At 45.5% G+C, this 22,213-nt stretch overlaps 1 protein-coding gene across 1 annotated transcript in view; it reads right to left on the minus strand.

Annotated features, from left to right (window-relative positions):
• Positions 1-1,644: 1,644 nt before the first annotated feature.
• Positions 1,645-22,213, minus strand: part of Tmem123 (transmembrane protein 123) — a gene marked incomplete at its 5' end in the record, with an annotated part of 50,122 nt that continues 29,553 nt past the window's right edge. The window contains 3 exon segments of the mRNA XM_013511021.1: positions 1,645-4,054; positions 7,757-7,910; positions 8,118-8,393. Of these exon segments, the coding sequence (XP_013366475.1) occupies positions 4,030-4,054; positions 7,757-7,910; positions 8,118-8,393 (455 nt within the window).

The following is a 22,213-nucleotide window of genomic DNA, read 5'->3' on the forward strand; positions in this document are numbered from 1 at the left end:
TTGCTAATATTATTTTTGCTTATGAAGGGATACTGGCTTGTAGTTTACTTGTGGTATGTTTATGTAGCTTTGGTGTCAGGGTAATTCTGGGCTTATAAAATGAGTTAGGAAGTGTTCTCAGTTTTTTTTTTTTAAATACCCTTGAGTAGGAAGTGTAGGAGGTTCTGAGAAAGTGTCTTCCTGATTTCCTTTCTCAATCTCAGTAAAACAAGCAATACAGGACAGTATGTTCCAAGAGGACTTTTACTCCATGGCCTTCTCTCACCTTGTTTTAAAAAGCAGTGCTGGAGGCTGAACTCACGGCCTCATGCGTGCTAAATGTGTACTGTATCGTTGAGCTACACATCTCAGCTTTTTGAAGCAGCAGCATGGTAAAAGTTAAAAACACTTTAACTGGTTCTGAAATTTTTGAAGTGACTATGAGAAATATTTTCACAGAACTTGGCAATGTCTCTTGAGTAGTTGGAGGTGACAAATCTAAACACTTTTGGAAGAGGGTTAGGATGCAGGGGTGTGCGTCGGCAGAAGACGCAGGCAATGGTCCTCCTATAGGAAAAGACTAGATGTGAGTTGTTCTGTGCACATGAGAAATCTTCCCGGACCTCAAGTGTCCAACTGACGTCTTGGAGTTTTCATGAGATGCCCAGCTATTTATACAGATGGTATCTGTTAAACTCTTCTCCCCTTTACTACAAACTCACTAATCTGATCAAAGCAGAACAGATATAAAATGGTTTTATCAAATGTTTCATTTTAAATGAACATTATTTCTTGAAACTTGTGTCTACCCCCTTATACATGAAGTATTAAAATATTTTCAAAGGATATAATGAAAGACTACTTGCTGAAAACATTATTTAGTGCTGTTCTTGTGGGACAAGATTGATTCCCTCTTCCTCTCTGCCCTATGACCTGCAAGTCCCCTGCCAGCTGCTGGCCCCTTAGATGTCCCAGTCTGCAGAACCATGAGCCAGTAAATTCCCTAGTAGTTTACGTGAACCCTACGAAGTAAGTACTCATGGCAAAGAGTAACTTATTCAAGACCACAGAGCTTAGAGATTTAAACCCAAGCAATCTGACTTCACAGTGTACCTACAGAAGGGTACTTACTATATGAGGGATTTCCTTAAGATACTACCCTTTAAAAAATCTTACGCATAAGTTATATTTAGTTATGAAGAAAAAAAGCAGTAGAAAATGTACACATTAATGTATTTGTAGACAGTTTATCTATGGAATGGTACAATCTTGTAAAAATCTCCCACAGTAAGGCGGGGTCACATTATAACCCTTGAGCAGCGCTCCTTAAATTTCTGATTTACATCATAATTGCCCTGCTGGGTTTGCTAAATTGTAGAGTGCTGAACTACACCTAGACCTCAGAGCACAATAAAAAACTAAGGCTGAGGCAGGAGGATTACAAATCTAAGCCCAGCCTGGGCAACTCAGCAAGAGCCTGTCTTAAAGGGCTGAGGATGTAGGTCAGTGTGAAGGCCTAGGTTCTGTCCCCATTACTGCCCCCCTCCCTGCCACAGGGGGAAAAAAGTTCCAGCTGCTGCTACTTGTGCAGGCAACCAACTCACGAGTGCGTCATCTTAAGGTTTTTCTGTTTTCTCTTGAATTTAACGAAGGAAAATGAAACACTTAAATGAAGAGCAGATTTTATTTTAAAAATAGATCTCGGTAACAATGAAATACCAAAAGCTGGTCATTATAATAGAAAAACAAAAGGTAAGAGCAGTTTGCTTTGTTTTCTGAAAATACAGAATTACCACTGTAATGTACTGCCAACTCTCACTTATTTTTATTTGGATTATCCCTTTTATGGATTATCCAAGGATGTTTAAAAACCAGAGTGGCTTCTGCATGCTATTTAGACATCTGAATTGTTTTTCAAGTAAGTACATTCTCAAGGAATACAAAGAAAATTGGGCACTTGCTTACATAAGCATAATTAGGAAGACATTATGCTCAGGAAATATATTCCAAAGTAATACAGTTTTTTACATTACCATTTCTGTAGATTTAAAAAAACCTGTATTCAAAGTACTAGTATTTGAAAATAACAAATTATACTACTTATATACAAAGGAAAGACATAACTACATTATTTCCAACCCCAAAAGAGGAAACTTTCAAGGCAATGACGACAGTAATTTAAAAGTGGTTTTCTAGCTGCAAAGTGCTAAAGAAGCAGGTGTTCAAGAAAAACTTCAGGTTGGTACTGAAACACCAAGAATGCAAGAGACAAAGAAGGTAAAAGCCCTCATCACTATAACGTCTGTTTTAACTGTATTTCGCAAAGAAATGAAAGCAGTGGTTGCAAGACCAATTAAGGCCAAGTTAGTAGCACACAGTTTACTCATCCACCCACATTTCTTTCCAAACTAAGCTAACCATCTCTGCTTCATAAAATTCCCTGCATACTGCATGTGCTGTATAAACTTGATCATTTACATATTTCGGAAAAGGATGTCGTCCACACTTAGCAGTTGTCCATAATGCATAGCACATAGAAATGATCCTTTCATAACGAAATACTTGACATCCGGCATTCTCTGCAGGCCAAAAGCTGATCACAAGGTTGTATTTTATTAAGCGTTGGTACCTGTTCTTTAGGAGACCTGAGGTCATTTTAGATTTGTGGAAACTTTTACTTTGGCCCTGTAAGATAGAAATATCTTGGTATTTAATGACGGAATGCCTCTTTTGTTAAAACTTGACCCTGAGTTTAAGTTATAGAATATAAACTGTAAAACTAAAACATACCCTCTAATATTGGTGTTTGTATAATACTGTGCTTTTTCTCTTCATTAACATAGTGCATCTGGAAGTAGCTCCCCTTAAACAATGGAGTAAGATCCCAACGTAAGGAAGCAGGAAACGTCCTGTCTAAAGTCAGAATGTACTCAAATGCATTTATTTAAACTGTAAAAATGTCATTTCCCTCATTCTCTTAAGTTGACAGTGTATGAAATGCAGCATTTTCGCCCTGCAGGTAGAGTAGCCTGGGGGGAGACTCCCGTAATCCCTGGTTTAGTAAACAGCAAAATCTATAATTCTGACAGTGCAGAGTTCTAATATTGTTTTGGAAATCTCTTTTTAAAGTTAGTAGTTTTTATATACCATTAAAATTTCTAGATATTGAAAGCAGCTCTACATTTCTTTAAAAATATTCACTAAATACAAAATTAATATGTGAACAGGAAAAAAAAAAGCAATTTCTAGCGAAAGATATTCTCACAGTAGTAAATAATCTAACGTCTAGTTTTTCCCATAATGCCAGTCTTATATTGGAACCTTTACCTTAAAACATCATTTTTAACACTGCAGTTTACCTAAATTATATAGAAAAAGACAATTATATCAGCTAACATTGAAATCTTAAAAGAAGTGAGTAATAAATGTACAAGCTTTTCTAATGTTCCACTGGGTCTCTTAACACAGCAAAGCACAGGTATTGCCTGGGGTTTTGTTTTCAAGATTCTGTTTCTAGACTAAATACCATACTTTAAAATACAAAACGCTGACACTTCCTCAGATTGCGCTTCAGACCTGGTTTACTCAATTGTGTAATTTCCACTTCCGGCATTAGTAGTTAGATGCAGCTCTGCAAAGCACTGAAGTTCTTCGTGTGAGCTGCAAAGACTCAGAACCCCGAGTGCCCCACTGAGCTCCTTCGCTGTAAACCAGAGGGCCTCCCGCCCTTCGGCGGTGGTTCAGTTACGGCCCTAAGTGAGCAGTGCCACAGAAACATGAGACAGGACTGGCCTGACTTTGACGTATTTGCTAAACGTGAATATAACCATCGCATAAATCATCTGTAAGCTCCAAGTACTCATTTAAATGTTCAAACTAAGGCATTTTTACCTTTAGTAATGATGAGGAATTGTCACACCCTTATGTAATACACCATACATCATATACCTGGCCCATTTATACTATTTTAAGAGAATATTGTTTTAAACTAATAAACCGAAATTACAGAGCTGCATCCATCTTTCTTCTTTGCTTGGTTCTTGGATTTCCTTAAATGATGGCATCATGTTCATCACTGTAATATATCAAAAGTTAAAAATTTGTATTTGCATTAAAACAGTAAATATTAATATATGCATGGAAACTAACATTAGAAGAATTTCAGGTTTCACAATCAAAAATAGTTGTCATTGCTCTTAAGTTTCCTAAGTGTCTACTAGATCCTAGTGGTTAAGGGTGTCAAACTGACCTGCATTCAGATCTCTCATCTGCTTCTTACATGCTGTATGTCTTCCTCAGTTGGGAAACATAACCCTTTGAAAGCTATTAGAACCTCTTTAAAATGAAAACAACCCAGTATCGGGTGTTATGTAGTCACATCTCATTCAATCATCGCAGCAACAAGGCATCTTTCATTATGGGATTCTGCGAAGAGGCAGAAGCTAAGCCTGCACGTGAACTGAACACTTCACCACACTGTACCTCCTCACTCACGTAAGCACAGGAAAGCACCTGCCAGCTGCCAGCAGAACCAGATTCAAACTGGGGGCTGGGGAAGACAACGCATTCCTATTCCGTGGGTGTAACATTTCACTTACGCGAGAGATTTACGTTCCAGACCAACGCTGTGAATCCATATTCTTAAACTTTTCTTAAAGGGGTTTGACCTCATGTTAAATGTTCTTGAGGTAACTTTCCAAATACGTATATCCACACAAACTAAGTTTGCCTGCTTTAAGTCCCACCTTTAACCATTTCATTCCACTGTCTCCATGCAAATCCAGGACACAACAGGAGCTGAAGTTTCAATCAGGGTTATTACCCACGTAATGAAAACTGGACGTGCTCTTTAATATTAATGATCTCAGTTTCTTTAATGGGACAATTAAGTCCTGCCTTTTTTTTTTAATAGCTTCAAAAATCTACTGGCCTTAAAAAGAATGCAGGATTAAGATACCGGAGCCAGTTAAATTCATAACGGGGTGCCCTCACCTAACAGTCGGTAAACTGCATCCTAATTTCAGCGTGTAGACTATGAAGGAAACCACAAGACGGTGAAAGTAGACTTGAATAAATGTATTTTTTAACCACCTACGTACTTCAGTATGAAAATAAGGTGTCAATTAGTGAAGCATCTAGAGTCCCTTTCTATTTATAATATGTTGACTTAAGGGCCTATGTCAGTGAATTGAAAATTTTAGAAATTTCCACGGTCTTATTTAGTACTTATTATATATGCATAAATTTTTAAGGTACTACGAAATCTTACTTGCTTTTGTATGCACTGAATAATACCTAGGGTCAAAAAATGGAAAATCCTTTCAAAAGACTACACCGGTACATTCCACAAAATAGTAGTTCCTTTAGATAATGATTTCACCTGAACAAAAAGATCTACTCATTCAACAAACATTCCAGTGAAAAATTTGAGAACTATTCCATACTGTGTTTCCTTTTTGAAGTTTACAATGGATACCAGTATGCTAAAGGCTTAGAGAACACTTCAGAGTAACCTGTTGTATTCAGTCTAGCACTTCCCACGTTTGAGGTGAGAACTCTGCGCGTAGGGTGTACACGTGTACGACACTTGTTAACCCACAGAACAAATTCTGGAAAATGGCTAACTACTGTGTAGTACTATATACGTTATCCACATGTTATACAGATGCGGTGGGTAAATATGTCCACCCAAAATTCCTAAGTTTAAACTCTAATCCAGTGTGCTGTTTGCAGGTGGGGACTTCGGGCGAATCTCCTCAAAGAGATCGGCGCCCTTCTGAGAAGGGGTCACAGAGCTAACTCATGAGGAATACAACAGGAAGTCGGCAGTCTGCGCCTGGAAGACACTCCTCACCAGAAGTAAAACTTGCACTTCCAGCCTCCAGAACTTTGAGAAAATAAAAATTTGTTCTGAGGCACCCAGGCTACGGTTGGTTGTCACAACTTCAACCAAGGCAGCTCATAAGGCTCCAATGACAAACATCACAAAAACTGGGCTCACGGTGTACTGCAGTTCAGCAGTAGAGCACTTGCCTGGCAAGAGCAAGGCCCTGAGGTTTAATCCCGGACACCAGACAGACAGGGAGATGGATGGACAGATAGGAAGACCACTGAAGCAAGGAAAGTCGCGAGATGATACCTCCAAAATCCGTAAGACCTCCGGAACTGTATGTAGAGTAAACATGGTTTGCAGACTGAAGCTTGTTAAAATTCATCTCAAAAGACAGTTTTACTGTACAAAGTATATTATTTGTAGTGTTCATTTATACATTATCAGGGAAAATGAAACTGTCAGTGCAGTCTGTTTAGTTTCTGTGTCTTTGTCAAAAAATGAAACCATGTTCTTACTAAGTGCGTATTAATAGACACAAGACACACGGTCAAGAGGTTGATGAGAGCCGGTAGGGTATTTCTTCTCCTGAGTGCTATAAGCAAAAATGTTTGACAGCAGGAAAACACAAATATAATCACACACCTCAACAGGAACAATTTACTTTGGGCAGGGAAGGATAATGGGAACGTAATTCATAAATCTATTCTTGACATAAACACTGGTCTGACTGATATTCTATCATAATTAAAAGTGTGCAGAGATGATCAAAACTTACATGGCTCTAAAATAGATCCTATCTCACGTAAGTAAAAATCAATTCATAGTGGATCAGAGACCTAAATATGTAAGACCTAAAACTTGAAACTGCTCCATGAAAACAAGAGGGGACACTTCACGATGCAGGGACAGGCAACGGCACGCTGCACAGGACTCCAGTAACTCTGGAGAAACACCAAGAATCGACAGGTGCGAGTCCAGCAAATCAGCTTCACGCAGCCAAGGGAGGACAGTGAGAGGAGCCTGCGGAACGGGAGGGGCGTTCGCCACCTGTTCTGACAGGCTGACCATCCAGAATACAAGAAGAACTAACAGAACTGAAGCATTCAGCCATAATAATCCAATCAATACATGGGCAAATGAACAGACAATTCTCGAAGAGATAAAGGCTAATGACTATGGAGAAAGTGTTCATTATGTTTAGCCTTTGGGGAAATGCAAATAAAAACAAAACGGCTGTCAACGAGACTATAAAACAATGCTGGTGAGGATTCACGGGGCTGGTTATCAGCATGGGAATGTGAATTCGCACACACTATGGAAATGTGTATGGGAGTTCTTCACGAAACTACTACAGATACACCACCGCTGCACACATCGTCAGCACACTGCAGAGGTACCAGCATGCTTCACGTTTACTGTGGCGCAGTCCACAACAGCCTGCAATCGCGTGAGCGAAGAACATGTGAGATAAGGCCGGGGATACAGCTCAGCAGCACCGGCACGGCACCTGCCTGGCAAGTGCGAGGTCCCGAGTTTGATTCTCAATTCTAAGAAAAAAATAAAGAAAATGTGGGGTACGCAATGGGGTACTGGAAAATGTGTCTACGATGGAGTATGATTCAGCCATAAAGAGGAATGAAATCCTGCCATTTGCAGGTCAATGGAGGAACTGTAGATCAGTATGTTAAGTGAAGGAAGCCAGGCTCAGAGGCGTATCAGGTTCTGCCTAACACGTGCCACTAAGGGAAACAAGACGCAAGTAGGAAGACGACGTTAAAGTGGAAGGGAGACTAGGAGGCAAGAGGAAAAGCTCATGGGAGTGGAGGGGAGGTGGCTGTAACCCAACTATGTCACATGCATGCGTGAGAATGCCACAGTAACTCGGTTAGTTTGTAAAGTGAATATGCGCTAAGAATATACAGAAAGAAAAATATGAAAACTTACATGGTTCTGTACCGAATGCCTCTTCTTGAGTAATACATTTTGCATCCGATGTAAAGAACAGACAAGACTCCCAGTGTCAGTACAATACCACCGACAAAGCTGCCCGGATCGAATCTGGATCCTCCGCTTTCCTGAGAATGAACAGCTGTTGTGACCGGGAGAAAACAAAACTGATGTTAGCGCTTTTTTTAAAAACACTAAAACTTCCAGGGTTTCTGTGAAAGAACACTGACGCGGGGATGAGGAAAACTTAGGCTCAGAGTCTCTCTACATTTATTTCTGCAGAACAGAGGATGAGCTACATGTGGCATTTAACAACTTATCTGCAGCACAGAATAAGCAGGCCACCTTTAATACATACTTGTCGGGGAGGTCACCAAGCTCCCGTGGGTCGTGGTCGCCGCGGGGACTGGCACGCGCGATGTGTTCTGTGACATGCTCGTTGCTTTCGGTGTAGACTTTGAGGTGGTGGGAGCCGCACTGGTTGAGACCCCCGGTGTTGCCATTTTAGAAGTCGCTGTGGACTTCGTGGGGCCAGCCGTCACGCTGACGGACACCGAGGAAGCTATAGGTGTTAATGGCTTCGCAGTGCTGCTGGTCTCACTGGATCTGCTTGTACTGTTGGAAGACACGGGCTCTGCGAGAATATCAAGAAATATTAAAACCAGTGCTACGTTTAGGGAGGAAGATCCCAGTGTCCTGAGAGCCCACAGCCACACAGAGGGAGACGGGGAACTCAGCCCACCGAGGCTCTGCGCCACACCGCAACAAGGCATTTCAGACCGCTCAGACACTCAACAGAAACCGACCGAATTTACAGTCAGGAATTTTTGTGAAAATATAAAGAAGATTAAACCCAGAAGACTGAATTCCTCCAGCGCAAGGGCAGTATCTTAGTCATCTGTGTCTGAACATCGCACCGTATTAAGATGTTTTCCACAAGTATCTGTTAATTGAATGAATAAACTAATGAGCCTAGGAAGAGTCTTTAAAGTTCAAGCTTCTCTGGCACGTATTTCCAAGGACTGTGAGGGCAGTCTGTAGCTCATGATTCCACCCGAGACCCCTCCCCAGCAGGGTGTGGGCGTGCGTCAGCGACTCTTCCTAAGGGTACAAACAGCTCCCATCGCGGATTAGGAAACAAAATAACATCACAGAATTCAGTACTGGTTCTGATGCCCGCTGGTGGGAAGATGTATTTCTGAAACCTCTAAAAATCCGAAGGCCAGATTTACAGGAGATAATCGTGAGTGATGATTTAAAATAATAAACAACAGCCCCTACATTAAATTGAATTTTTATTTTTGCTATAAAATTAAACACAATCAAAGGAATAGGTATTGATCATGTCAGGACTGGGGATATAGCTCAGTGGCACAAGTGCCTGCCTGGGAAGTGCAAGGTCCTGAGTTCGGTTACTGGTACCAAAAAAACCCCAAAAAACCAAGGTATTGAGCATGTCAACAATCCTTAATTTAACAATAAAATAATTATTTTCTCATTCAAGTAAAAGTTTCCCCTCTTTTTGGGGGGAGCATATATCATGTCACCAAAAGTAACCCTTTCTATATTAACATTATTGTATCTTTTCCAAAAGTCCACAACTTAGAGTTAACTTATTTTCTGGTTTCTTGGCTCCCCGTGTTGCCTATGTATTCCCAAACAGTAAAGTTTAAAAAAAAAAAAGTAACTCCTAAGCCCGCCCCTCCCTCCTTTCTCCTCGCTAGCACCAGCGTCCTGGGGTTCCCTGCACCGCTGCTGCGGCCGGGGACTGCAGGTGCTTACTTCAGATCTCACTGTCCTGCGTCCACCGGTGTTCTGGGTTTCTTTCCCTCCCTCTTCCTCTCCTCTGTCCTTCTCCACTTCCCCCCCTCCATCCTTTACACTGGGGATAGAGTCCACAGCCTTGCACATGCTAGGCAAGCTCTCTTCCCCTAATCCTTTTAAAATTTTAGACGGGCTCTCACTTGCCCAGCTTAGCCTGGCCTGGCACTCTGGATTCTCCTGCCTCAGCCTCCTGAGTAGCTGGAATTACGGGTGTGTGCCACCACACCTCAGCTATTATTTTTGAAAGACCTAACTGTACCGGGTGGTTGTAATAGGTTTCTCCGCCATCAGCTCTGAGTTTAAGAGGACCAAGGAATTAATAGCTTTATACTATACTACATAGACAAATACAATTATCCAAGTAGCTACCATACTTAAACTAATCTTTCATTCAATTCTGAATGTTCTATAAGGGTTTAAAATACTTTTGCATTGGAATAATCACATTTAAACCGCTGAACGAATTCCACTAATAAAATTAAATACAGCAAAGAGCCAGCATACATACCCTGCCTTTAAACAGAAGGGTCCCCGCAGAATAAAACCCAGTGCTGCTGCTTTCGGCTTCGCGCACGTGCGCGCGCGCGCGCTCCCGGGCTACCCATCCCCTCCGCGGGAGACACTGCGCAGACAGTGTACCGTGGTGTGGGCAAAATGGGAAGCTGTAACCGATCATTCCTTCACTAAGACACTCCAAATGAGCTAAGAAATAACTAAACGGCTGGAACTGTCTACACACTGACAAAACACACCAAAGAAGCTTGTATTAAACTTTGTTTTAACATGTTTAAATGTGTGAACTGTAAAGCAGGACGATCTCCTCAAGGTCAGAACGCCTACCTGGGGCCCCAAGCCCCTTGTCCTGAACCATGAGCAGTCACCGCGGAGAGGCAGCAGCAACACGGACCGGCCGTGAGCCGATCTGACTCTGCCTGGCTTAGCCACTGTCTCCCGCAGGCTCGGACAAGCTGAGGATGAACGGCCGACGGCGTAACTGCTGCTACCGAGACGGCAGAGAACGCTGCTCCTCACCTCACAAACTACACGGCGTCGAAGCAACTGCTGTACGTGAGGCGCTGGACGAGTGCCTCCTGCACTGAGATGGTCACAGACGAGGCCGCGACTCAGGCCTGTAGGTGAGACGTGTGGCTGAGCCACAGCCTGCCCGTGAAGAGAGTTTAAGACTCTCCACTCCAGGGTGGGGATGTAGCTCAGCGGCACAGCGCCTGCCTGGCAAGCACGAGGTCGTGAGTTCGATTCCCGGTACCGGAAAACAACAACAAAAGAAAGACTCTCTGCTCCCCTGACAGCGAAGGTTCTTGCTTCCCGTGAGCCAATGAGACCTCACAAAAGACAGCGGGGCTTCCCAAAGTGCAGCGCACAGGCAGAACCAGCAGAGGGCGGAGCACACAGAGCAAAGGGGTCCAGGGCAGGCCAGGGCCAACCGGGGCGTGGGGGGACCCGCTGCATTTCAGGGTTGTATCCACAAAGTGGAGGGCAGGGGAGGAGGCCTCCGCTGGGACTGCACTACCAGGAACCTGCCGAACGCAACCACGCAACCGCGGGCCATCAACACGCTGGCTTTCTTCTCCCTCACCGGCTCCAGCCCAGCAGGAGCCGAAGGGAGAGGACCAGAGCAAGGAGGCCAACACTGTCGGCTTTCCCACTGCACGCTGCAGCCTGAAACACTCAAATCACTGTAGAGTTTCATTATCTTGATATTACTCTGGACAACAGCTGTGCTCTACTAAACAGAACTTACTCGATAAACTGGACCTACGAGGTATAGTACCTCGGCTAGTGCAGGTGCGAGGGCGGCACCCCCAGGGAAGGGTGTATGTGACGCAGCTGTCCACGCCTGGTGTGAAGGTTAAACTGTGACCCGCCCCCTGCAGAGATCATCAAGTTAAAATAGGTCACCAGAGTGCTTCTAATCCTTTACGGTTGCCTCCCATAAAGACAGTTGGAGACGCACAGCCAGGGAGCACACCACATAAACCCAAAGACGCACAGATTGGGTGAGGCTAAGAACCCCAAAGACGCCAGCAAGTTACAAGAGGCTGAGTGGGAACGGCAGAACAGACTCCCCGGCCCACGGACGGAAGCCATCCGGACGGCCTCCTGACTGCCCGCTCCGGCCTGCAGAACCACGGGACGATACACTTCTGTTCCAAGCCATCAGCCTATGGTAGTCTGTTAGAGCTCTTTTCACTTGTAACAAAACGCGCAACTACACTACAGCATCAGTAGTTGAGCTGAGCCTCTTCCTTTTACAGGTGTCTGAAACTCATCACTGTGAGATAAATTAAGTCAGGAAGTACTTGAGAAACCAGTCTCAAGACTGTTAAGCTGCGCATGATGGTGCATGCCTGTAACCCCAGCACTCAGGAGACTGAGGCAGGAGGATTGCCACAAGTTCGAGGCCAGCCTGTGTTACATAGTGCAGGCCAGCCTGAACTGCATACCAAGTCCCTGTCTCCAAAGGGGGGAAAAGGTCAAGACCTGTTAAATACAACATGAGATCCTCTATAGATTTCAGTCGGAGGCATTAAGGATTTCTTGATCTGGTTTCAACTGACGTAACGACAGGAAAAATGAAGAGAAGGGTGGTAAAAACTGCATCCGTGCACCTTCTTCCCAGCAGCTGCACGCAACAGAAGAAAGACAAAGAGCAGGCATATGGATATGATAATGTTCTGGGACTGCTACGGAAAAACTCAATTCAGCCGCGCAGGGTGGTACACGCCTGTAATCCCAGCACTCGGGAGGCTGAGGCAGGAGGGTCACTGCAAGTTCAAGGGCAGCCTGAACTGCATAGTGAAACCCTGTATTAAAAAGACCACACACACACACACACACACACACACACACACACACACACACACTCCAATCAGTTCTCCAATCTGTTTTGCAGTAGACACTCCTCAGCCCCAGTTGTTCCATGAATGAATCACAGCCTCTGTTTACCGAGCTCTTCCCTTGCGCAGGCCTGGCAATGTTTCCCAAGCACAGTGGGTAGGAGCTCAACCTCTAGATGGGCTTAGATATCCACCGATCTGCCAGGATATCTCAAACAAGTTACTTAAACTCTGTGAGATTCTCCATCCTTCATCTACAAAACATTGGATCACAAGGGACTGGGAGGATTAAGTGAGTTAACGCCTGTCACGCACTTACCACGGTACCTGTGAGGGCAGAAATGCTCAGTGACTTTTTAAATCATTAATTTTATTAAAGGTAACTCCTCTATGGAGCTGCACTTTTTTGTTCCCTACGGGAAGCGGAAGACCAGGTGCCGCCAACTCTCCAAGACCCACAGCTATCACAGTTACAGTCTGAATGGTGTCGGCACAGAGACCAGCCCTCCGGCTGAAGGGTGCACACAGCCAGACAAACGCGATGGCCAGGCCTCTCCGGCTAACATTAGCGAGCCACCCTTCTTCTGCAAAAAGGCCACGGAGACTGTGAAGCAGTCTTTTTCCCAGAACTACGTGAAAGTGCTCATCAAAGTGGGTTTATTCTAACTGCCTGCGTACATCACTATGCTGTGCGGAAGTAACTGCCCTGAATCACACTGAGTGCTATAAGTGCAGTGGACGTCACTGACATCAAATCCACATGTAAATCAGTGTGGAAAATACACACCCAATATTCATTCACTCATTCAGGCTTTCCTGAGGCAAGGTCTTGCTAGGTAGTATAGGCTGGCCTTGAACCCACAGCGATCCTCCTGCCTCAGCCTTCGGAGTGTTGGGATTACAGGTGCATGCCACCATGCGCAGCAACACCCAGTTTTATCTTTTAAATCTGTTATTTTTTAAAATTTATTTATTTATTATTATTGGTTGTTGTTCTTTTTTTTTTTTTTTTACCTGTATGTGCTGCTGGGGATCGAACCCAGGGCCTTGTGCATGCAGGGCAGGAGCTCTACCACCGAGCCACGTCCCCAGTGCCAATCTCAGTTATTTTTAAATGGGACAGTTGTAGCTTTTCATTTCCACTTATAGTTGTCAAAAATACTGGGCTAAATCAGACATGGACCAAAACTTTCGGGTGCCACAGTTGTTATTTTGAGGAGTCCATAATTCTAAGCGTGATTTGTAGCCTGACGGAATTAAAGAATAAATACTCTTGTGTGGGGTTCTCAGAGTTTTTTTTAAGTCTGAAAGTCCCTTATAGAATAGAGTAACATTCTTGTAACTTTATCTTATCAACTAAGTATCAGTGTAGTCCCAGAAATACGCACGAGCTAGAAGGCAGAGGCTGCCTTTCAATGCAGTCAGCACTCACCTAAGTTTGTGAATGTAAGTTACTTAAGGGTCAAAACTGCACAGAACTGTAAAACCTGGATTCAGAAAAAAATCTACATTAAAAATTAAGAGAAAATGGTAGAATCTCATGATCATGCAATGTTCATTTTCTAAAAATCAATATTCTTAAATTTCTAAATTGAAAAGTTAAAATTTCAATCAGTATAACAATTTCTGTCCACAGAAAAACAATTTGGCTGTCTTAAGTGGTGCATTAACTCCTACCATTTTACACTATCTTGCTGTCAAACCATAAACGGAGCCTCTGCTCCCGCCCGTGCAGCGCCAGCCGCGACCCAGGCGCGGGGTGAAGGTCGGGGTGAACGGATTTGGCCCTACTGGACGCCTGCTCACGAGGGCTGCTTTTCACTCTGGACACCGTGGCCATCGAGGACCTTTCACGTGTTCCAGCACCACGCCACGCACAGCAAGTTCCACGCACCGTCCAGCCGAGAACGGGAAGCCCACCAGCGGAAAGGCCGTCACCACCTCCCGAGAGCGGGATCCCACCAACGTCGAGTGGGCGGTGCTGGCGCCGAGTCCGTGGGGGAGCCCACTCGTGTCTTGCCCACCATGACAACTCCCTGGAGACCATCAGCAACGCTTCCTGCACCGCCGGCGGCTCAGCCCCGCTGCCAAGGTCACCCACGACAACTTCGGCGTCGTGGAGGCCTCCTGACCGCAGTCCCCGCCGGCACTGCCACCCCGAAGACAGCGGCCGGCCCCTCCGGGAAGCTGCGGCAGACGCCGCAGGGCTGCCCAGAACACACCCCCGTGTCCAACGGCGCCGCCAAGGCCGTGGCAAGGTCATCGCGGAGCCGAGCGGGAAATTCACGCAGGGCCTTCCGCGTGCCCACTGCCCACGTCAGTGGTGGATCCGCCCTGCCGCCTGGGGAAAGCGGCCAAACACGCGACATCAGGAAGCGGGCAAAGCAGGCGGCGGACGGCCCCTCACCGGCATCCTGGGCCGTCTCCTGTGACCCCAACAGTGACACCCACTCCTCCACCTCTGACGCTGGGGCTGCCATCGCCCCCAATGACGCTTGGTCAAGCCATCTCCTGGTATGACAATGAATTTGGCTACATCAACAGGGTGCTGGCCCTCATGGTCCACACGGCCTCCGAGGAGTAAGCGGCCCCCGGCACAGCCCAGGAGAGCGGAGGGAGAGGCCTCGCTGCCAAAGTCACGCCCCACTCAGCCCCAGCACCGACAATCTCCCCGCACGGCTGCGGCCCGGCCCCCTGGGGAAGGGGAGGGGCCTACGGAGCCCTGGCTCATTGCATCCCGCCAATAAAGCCCACTGCACCCGGAAAAATAGATATAAGCAGGACGCCTGTTTATCCGGCAAGGACTGAACGAGGCATTTTTAGTTAAAGCAATTATTTGCCTTAAAGACAGGGAGAGCGGAAGCTGCCCTTCAGCTCTGTTGAAGAAACTGAAGGGTGATCCTGCTTCTTCGCACAGCTGCGTGGAAAGCAGCTGGCCAGCGAGGGGTTTGTTCCGGGTATCACCGCTCTACTCCAAGACCGCGGGCCCCCACGGTTAGCAGCCTCGAGACAGAGGCTCGAACCAGTGGTCAGAAAGGTACTGGGCAGCAATGCTGGTGTTTCCTTCCTGTAGTACGTTCCTTGTCTGGGCTCAAAACTAAGCCAGCCGAACCTGCATTCCTGCTCCCTACAGGATGAAAAAGAATTCCCTCTCTAGTCCTCTCCAACACACCAGGGTAGATATGGGAGAGAGAACTAAGCCAAGGCCATTTCGTGTGCCATCTTATTATTTTTTTTTGAGCATTTTCCACCATTTACTCTTGTTACCAAAAATAGTTCAACTCTTCTTGCAAAACCCAGGGCCATTCTAAAGTTTACGCTTCTGCTTCCTTAAGTTTGCTTCTTGCAAATGTTGTCACAGTTACCTAACCCGATACCACCCATGCTGTCCTAAGACTGCTTGTCCCCTACTAAAATGTCCAACACCTTTGTTCCCTTGTCACAAGCTGAGCCCATGCTTTGTAGTCTTCCTAGAGCTGCACTAATCCTATCAGCACCACCCCCACAGATCCAGAACCAGACCCTGAACTAGAACCGTGTAACCACTCTCCCCTCCTGCCCTTCGGGGTGGGTGCTCCGTCATGTACTGGGAGCGCACCGCCGGCCCCCAATAAACTTGCTTTTCTCTGCATCCAGCCTCTGAGGGTGACTCAAATAAGCGTGTTTGCTGGAGTGGGGTCAGGCTGGCAGCGCAGTCCTCTGCCTGTCTAAACATTTGTTTCGTGGGTACTCCATGCCAAAAGCTCTGCTAGCAAGCTCTGCTGACACACACAAGACCCTCGCTGGAAGGTCTCCTGCGGATGACGAACAACCAGACACAGCTCCACTGGCCGGGGCCAGTGCACTTTCCACCTCGTTCCTAGGCACCTGCATCACCCTCCTCATAAACGTCTCTATTTCTTATTTTTCTAAAGTCTTACACATATTTTTATTATTACTGTAAAAATTAACATGTGGTATAACGTGAACTATCTTTGTTCTTTATCCCTGGTCCCTGGCACCAGGGAGCTCCAAAAACCCTTGCAATCTCCTGAATGCTGAGCGCGAGCCTGATTACCCGAGCACAACCTGACCATGCCTAGGTTTGTGCTAATGAAGTAACTTAGGATAGGGCCCGGCTCGGTATGGGGCTCCTCACCAAAACTTCACGCACCAAAGGGACTACAGAACTTTCAGCCTTATCTGTAGATTTCTGGGAACAGGGGCTCTAGGGATTACACGTAGGGCCTCACACTCACACCAAGGGCTCTAACACTAAGCTGCCTCCCCAGCCCCGAAGATGAACTTTTTATCTGAGGAAATTTAAGGACTTTCAAAGGTGGCAACTTGGGGCTGGGGATTTAGCTCAGCGGCACAGCGCCTGCCTGGCAAGTGCAAGGTCGTGAGTTCGATTCCCAGTACCGGAAAAAATTTAAAAAATAAAGCCAAATGTTAAAGGTGGCATCTTTCCTAAGTGTCAAAAGTGTACACATTTAGAAGATTTCTTGAAAGTAATGCTCACCCATACCAAGAGAACTAACCTAGGAACTCTGCACTTTGCCAAAATTTTGTTGGAAAAGTCATTTCCAGATGGTTCTTCCAAACAGATATGTCTAAGAGCTCATGCTCAAGTCTATGGCCTTTTCAGCTCTCATGCTCACTTCTAAAAATTAAAGTAACAAAACAGATGACTTATTTTCAATCTTTGATTCTTCCATTCCATTCATTCACTAAGTATTCAGCCTCCCTCTCCATGTCTACACTCAGACATAAAGATAAACATACCCCACCCTCGAACAGCTGTCTTAGTGGAAAGAAAGACAAGCAGAGACAGATCAGAGACCTCGTGACAACCCCAAAAGGATGAACAAAACGCTGTCCTAGCTAAAGCTCAATTTAATTAAATTCAGCATCCAATTCTACAAATTTAGCATTTATATAATTATCTAATATTTATACATTGATCGGCTTATTTTATATGAGACCATGCTAAGTACAAGAAAAGTTAAGGCAGCACAATCCACAAAACTTTGACTCTAGCAGGGTGTATCAGATGTACACTGTTTGTTATCCAAATATAGGTATGAGGCAGAGGAGATACAGACAGAACAGAAACAAATTACTAAAGCTTGAAAGGAGGAAGACTAGGGGAAGTGACTTTAAAGCAGGTGTTGGGTTGGAAATGAAGCAAACCAAGACAAAAAGCAAGTATTTTTAGTGAAGGAAACTACCAGAACTAGATGCACAGAGGTATGGTGTTCTGAGAATCGTAACAATCCCAGTTAGTATGTGCATTCACGTACGTGAACTGGAATCTTACTCTGAGAGACAGAATAGAGAATAAGGCGCCGAATGGCCCAGCTCTCATAGGCTTATTACGAGGGGCAGCGTGACAAGGATAACAGGTTCTCAATGGCCCTCCGAGCACCCTGGCCGCCCTCCACCATTCTCATGACAGAGGAAGCAGTAGTATGCTGCTTTTACAGGGATTTACATTTTATATTTAAAGATCACAGTAGATCAGGGTCTATAAACTACACCATGGAGGCCACATTCGTTCGCTTTTGTAAATAGTCCTACTAGAGCACAGCCGTGTTCATTCTTTTTATGTATTTTCCATAGCTGCTCTTGTGCCCCCATGACAAAGCTGAGTACACTTGCAAAAGAAACTACATGGCTCTGAAGTAGAAGTATTTACTGTTGTGCTTTTCACAAAAAAGTATATAGAGTCGGGTCACTGATCTGTCAAATAAATGCTAACAGTTTATATAAAGGTTCCTATGAGAATCTGATGGAGACCACTATGAAGCAGCTCTGAGCAGGATTTAATATTAACCAACTGGCTTTCTATGTTTACTTGTGAGTTGTCCAAAGCTTAGGCACTTTGTCTGGAAATGGGCAGCTGACTCACAGTAAGTGAACCTCTGTGAGTCGCTGGTCACTGCTGAGGCCTATATGGGCCTCAAAGGACAAGATAAGGCCACAGCTGAGGACATTTGGCTCCAATACCAATTAACTAAAAGGAGACTACAGCTGCAGGCTCCACACTCCTACAATAAATGCCAACCTACAGCTAAGGTAGTTCTCTTGACTGACATAATTTACTACTTGGGAAAACATGCCAAGGTCCTGCTAGATTCCCGAGTTTTTCTGAGTACCCCCTTCCTTTGTTTGAAAACCAAATAAATACGGGATACCTAGAGAAGTCTTTGTCTTAACCCAGAGAATCTCAAATTCTGTAAGAGAGTTGGCCCCTCCTGCAGCCCTACAATCATTTCAGTTGTCTCATTCATTTAAGCCTCCACCATCCACTCATTTGGGAGATTTCAGGCCTGACCACCTTGCAAAAAACTAAGTGTTTTTAACCCCATAAGAATCAAACACATAAAAACTATAGACTACCTGAATCTTCTCCAGCAACACTTGTGGTTTTACCCCATAACTACTAAAATACCTTTAAACTGGAAAATGCTCATTTTGGTCATAAGCTTCTTTCTTGGAAAAGTACAGTATCTACAACATGTTTCTCTCCCAGGTGTTTCCTCTAAGACAGGCTTGTCACAAAGTGCAGCTCTGGCCTCACCTGGGAAGACGTACTGCGCGACAGTGACCCTCAGCCCCAGCTCAGGAGTCACCCGGGAGCTTCTGGAAAGTACCAGCAGGTGCTGCCCCGAGACACTCATTTCTGACTAAGTGTGATGCAGGCCTAGGTGATTCTGGCATACTACAGGGGCTGCGAGACTGCCGGGTAACGCCCTTGTGTTTGATCACTAGTTTATAAACTGGGAAACCTCTACCAGGTGTGATTACTTTGATTTTAAAGCCACTGAAGTCATGCACTGCATAGTAACATTTTGGTCACCGACAGACCTGACATGATAGTGATCCCGTGAGATTAAAATAAAGTTGGGGCCGGGGATATAGCTCAGAGGCACCAATGCCTGCCCGGCAAGCACAAGGTCCTGAGTTTGATTCCTGGTACAAAAAAAAAAGATTAAAATAAAGCTGAGAAATTCATATGGCTCGGTGACAAGGTATCCAGGATAACACGGAGCACTGCATTGTTCAAGTGGCTGTGCTTATGGTGGTGCTGGTGTAAACAAGCCTATTACATATACAAAGGTCACGCACATCCAATTACATACACACACAGTACATAATACACAGTACTTGATGATAATGACACAGTGTTACTGGCTTCCATGTTGACTGTCATTTCTGTGGTTAATTTTGGTGTACTAACTTGAGCAGAAAGGTTTATGCCAGCAGCAGCCTCACCTGTTGACTACACTGCCTGACTAAACCAAGAGGTCACCTGGGTGACTGAACTCTACGAGGCAGCTTTATAGACGCGTTCTGACGACCACAGCGTGGACAAGCCAACACAATTCACCCAACTCACCTTTGTCAGAACGCACCCTGTGGTTAAGCAGGGCGCGGCTGACTGTGGCTGCTCATGCTGCAGGCCCATCGCAGGAATCCTCCCGTTCTCCCGGAGGGACACGTTCCGAGATGCCGTGTGGGTGTGAGACCTTGAACCAAGACAGCTACTAAGTGGGCAGGTAGTACGCGCAGTGTGGCCGCGCTGGACAAAGGAAGGCTCACACAGGGACCCCACAAAACCTCATCATGCTACTGTGAATAGCACACAATTTCAAACTTATAAAATTGTGTATTTCTGGAATTAGCTCAGAAAGCAAAATCATAAGTGGTAAGAGGCTACTATGACCACTCTCAAATAATGAAGAAGTTATGCCACGGACCTAAAGACCTACTGCTCCAGCACGAAGGCATGTACTTACTTTCTCCTCAAGTGTACAAAATTATGAAGAAACAATTTAAACAGGCAGAAAAGGTGAGGATGAGGCAAGAAACATGTTTATTAATTAACATATTTGAATAATTTATTCAAATCACTGTCTGAACCATCAAGAGATCTCATTCAATTATAGCCTTTTTATTAGTACTAAAAACAGGTGGTGCGTATTTATGTACGCTGAGCACCTCGGGCAGCTTACCCTACCATCTCATTCGTAACTAGACAAAGGCTGAAAAAGTCTAAATGATCTATAAACATACTGTATTATTTATAGAGTTCTCACAGATTTTCCATAAGGTGTTATAGGTTTGTTAGCTTTCCGTTACTAAAATAAAGCACCTGAGATTAACTAACTTACAAAGAAGAAAGGTCTGTTTTGGAGGCTTCAGTCCACGATCACTTGGCCCGACTATGTGGACCTGAGTCAGGCAGCAACCACTGCAGGAGCACACAGTGGGGTGAAACTGCTCACCTCATGGCCACGCACACAGGCGAAGGGCCGTGGCCCCACAGTCCCCAGAGAGCAGACCCCAGTGCCCTACGACCTCCAGCAAGGCCTCAACTCTCAAAGGTTGCACCCCCTCCCAACAGCACCACCCCTGGGACCAAGCCTTTAACACATTCAAGGTCTGAACCCTAGTCTCCGCCCTCCAAGATTCCCGCCCGCCTCACAACTCGACACGTGCTCAGTGCACCCCCCAGAGCCCCATGCTCCACTCCAGCACTGCTCAGAAGCCTATATCCAGTCTTCTCTGAGTCAAGGTAGAGTGAACTGTGAGCTCCTACAAAGATAAAAACTGTTCACATACGCCAGCACCTGCTGCCCTCAGGAACAGCACCTGGGCCTGCCTGAGCAACAGCTGCAACGGCCTCTGACTGCCCTGTCAGCTGAACACGGAAGCGATTCCCGAGGTCAGCACCTTTCCCCTATGAAGGACTCGGGCCCAGCAAGTCTTTGCAACAGCTGCGGCTCTGAGATGCCCCTGAGGCACCTTTCCCTCGGTCAGGGTGTACTTGACGTTTTACTGTTAACAGCAACGGCTGTAAACGTGCTTCTTTTCTGGTCAAGCTGCAAATGCTCCAAAGCTACTTACTCTGCATGTCTTTGCTCCCGACGCTCACTGTGAATTTAGCTATAAGCAGCCGGTAACACCCAGGCTGCACTACACACTCACTGGGTACGGCCTTGAAATCTCCAGCAGAGGAACTTTAAATCTGGCCTCCCACAAAGCATCAGGCCTCGAACAAAATGCACCTAGGTTCTCTGCCACAATGCTACAAGGACAGCTTCTAGTCCGATTCCCAGCACGGTCTTCATTTCCATCGGACACTGAGGCAGGATACAAGAAATAAAAATAGGTAGAGAGGAGGCGAGGAAATCGTAACTAACGGTTGCACTCTGTGAGACGACAAGACAGCCCGTGCTTACACTCCTTGGCCAGATGTGCACTCCTTCCCTGCCACACCACTCACTCCTAGAAGCCCATAAGCTGGCCCAATGAAGAGAATAAACAAAGACCGAGTCCAAAGAATGTTTAAATCATCTATTCAAAAAAGCAAATAAACAAAAAAAATGCCTGCAAAAGGGACAGTACCTTTTTGGGGCAGGCACTTTCTCCCTTACCTCTTCTCCCCCAAGTACAAGCGTATTCGTTTCCAAACCGGAGTGCGTCTCATTTCTCTGAGTGCCTGCACTCTCCTAGAGTGTGTCCTGTAATCTGTCTTTATCTGATAAGCCCTACTCACGCCTCATTCTGATGTATCCCTGAAAATTCTTCTACAGAGTCGGTGAGTCTGTGGAGGTGGGTTATGTTTGGGAAACTCAGACCCAGCCCGTCTGCCACAGGGCATCACCTTCACCGTCTGTACTCCCACCAGCACGCTGGCTGTCAGGGCCCCACCGAATCACCACTTAAGCTCCATTCACAACGTTTTAGGCTTCTTCTACCCGGCTCCTCCTGTAAACCAACTCCA

The sequence above is a fragment of the Chinchilla lanigera genome, unplaced genomic scaffold (genome assembly GCF_000276665.1).
Source record: "Chinchilla lanigera isolate Chin_1 unplaced genomic scaffold, ChiLan1.0 scaffold00011, whole genome shotgun sequence".
Taxonomy (NCBI): Eukaryota; Metazoa; Chordata; class Mammalia; order Rodentia; family Chinchillidae; genus Chinchilla; species Chinchilla lanigera.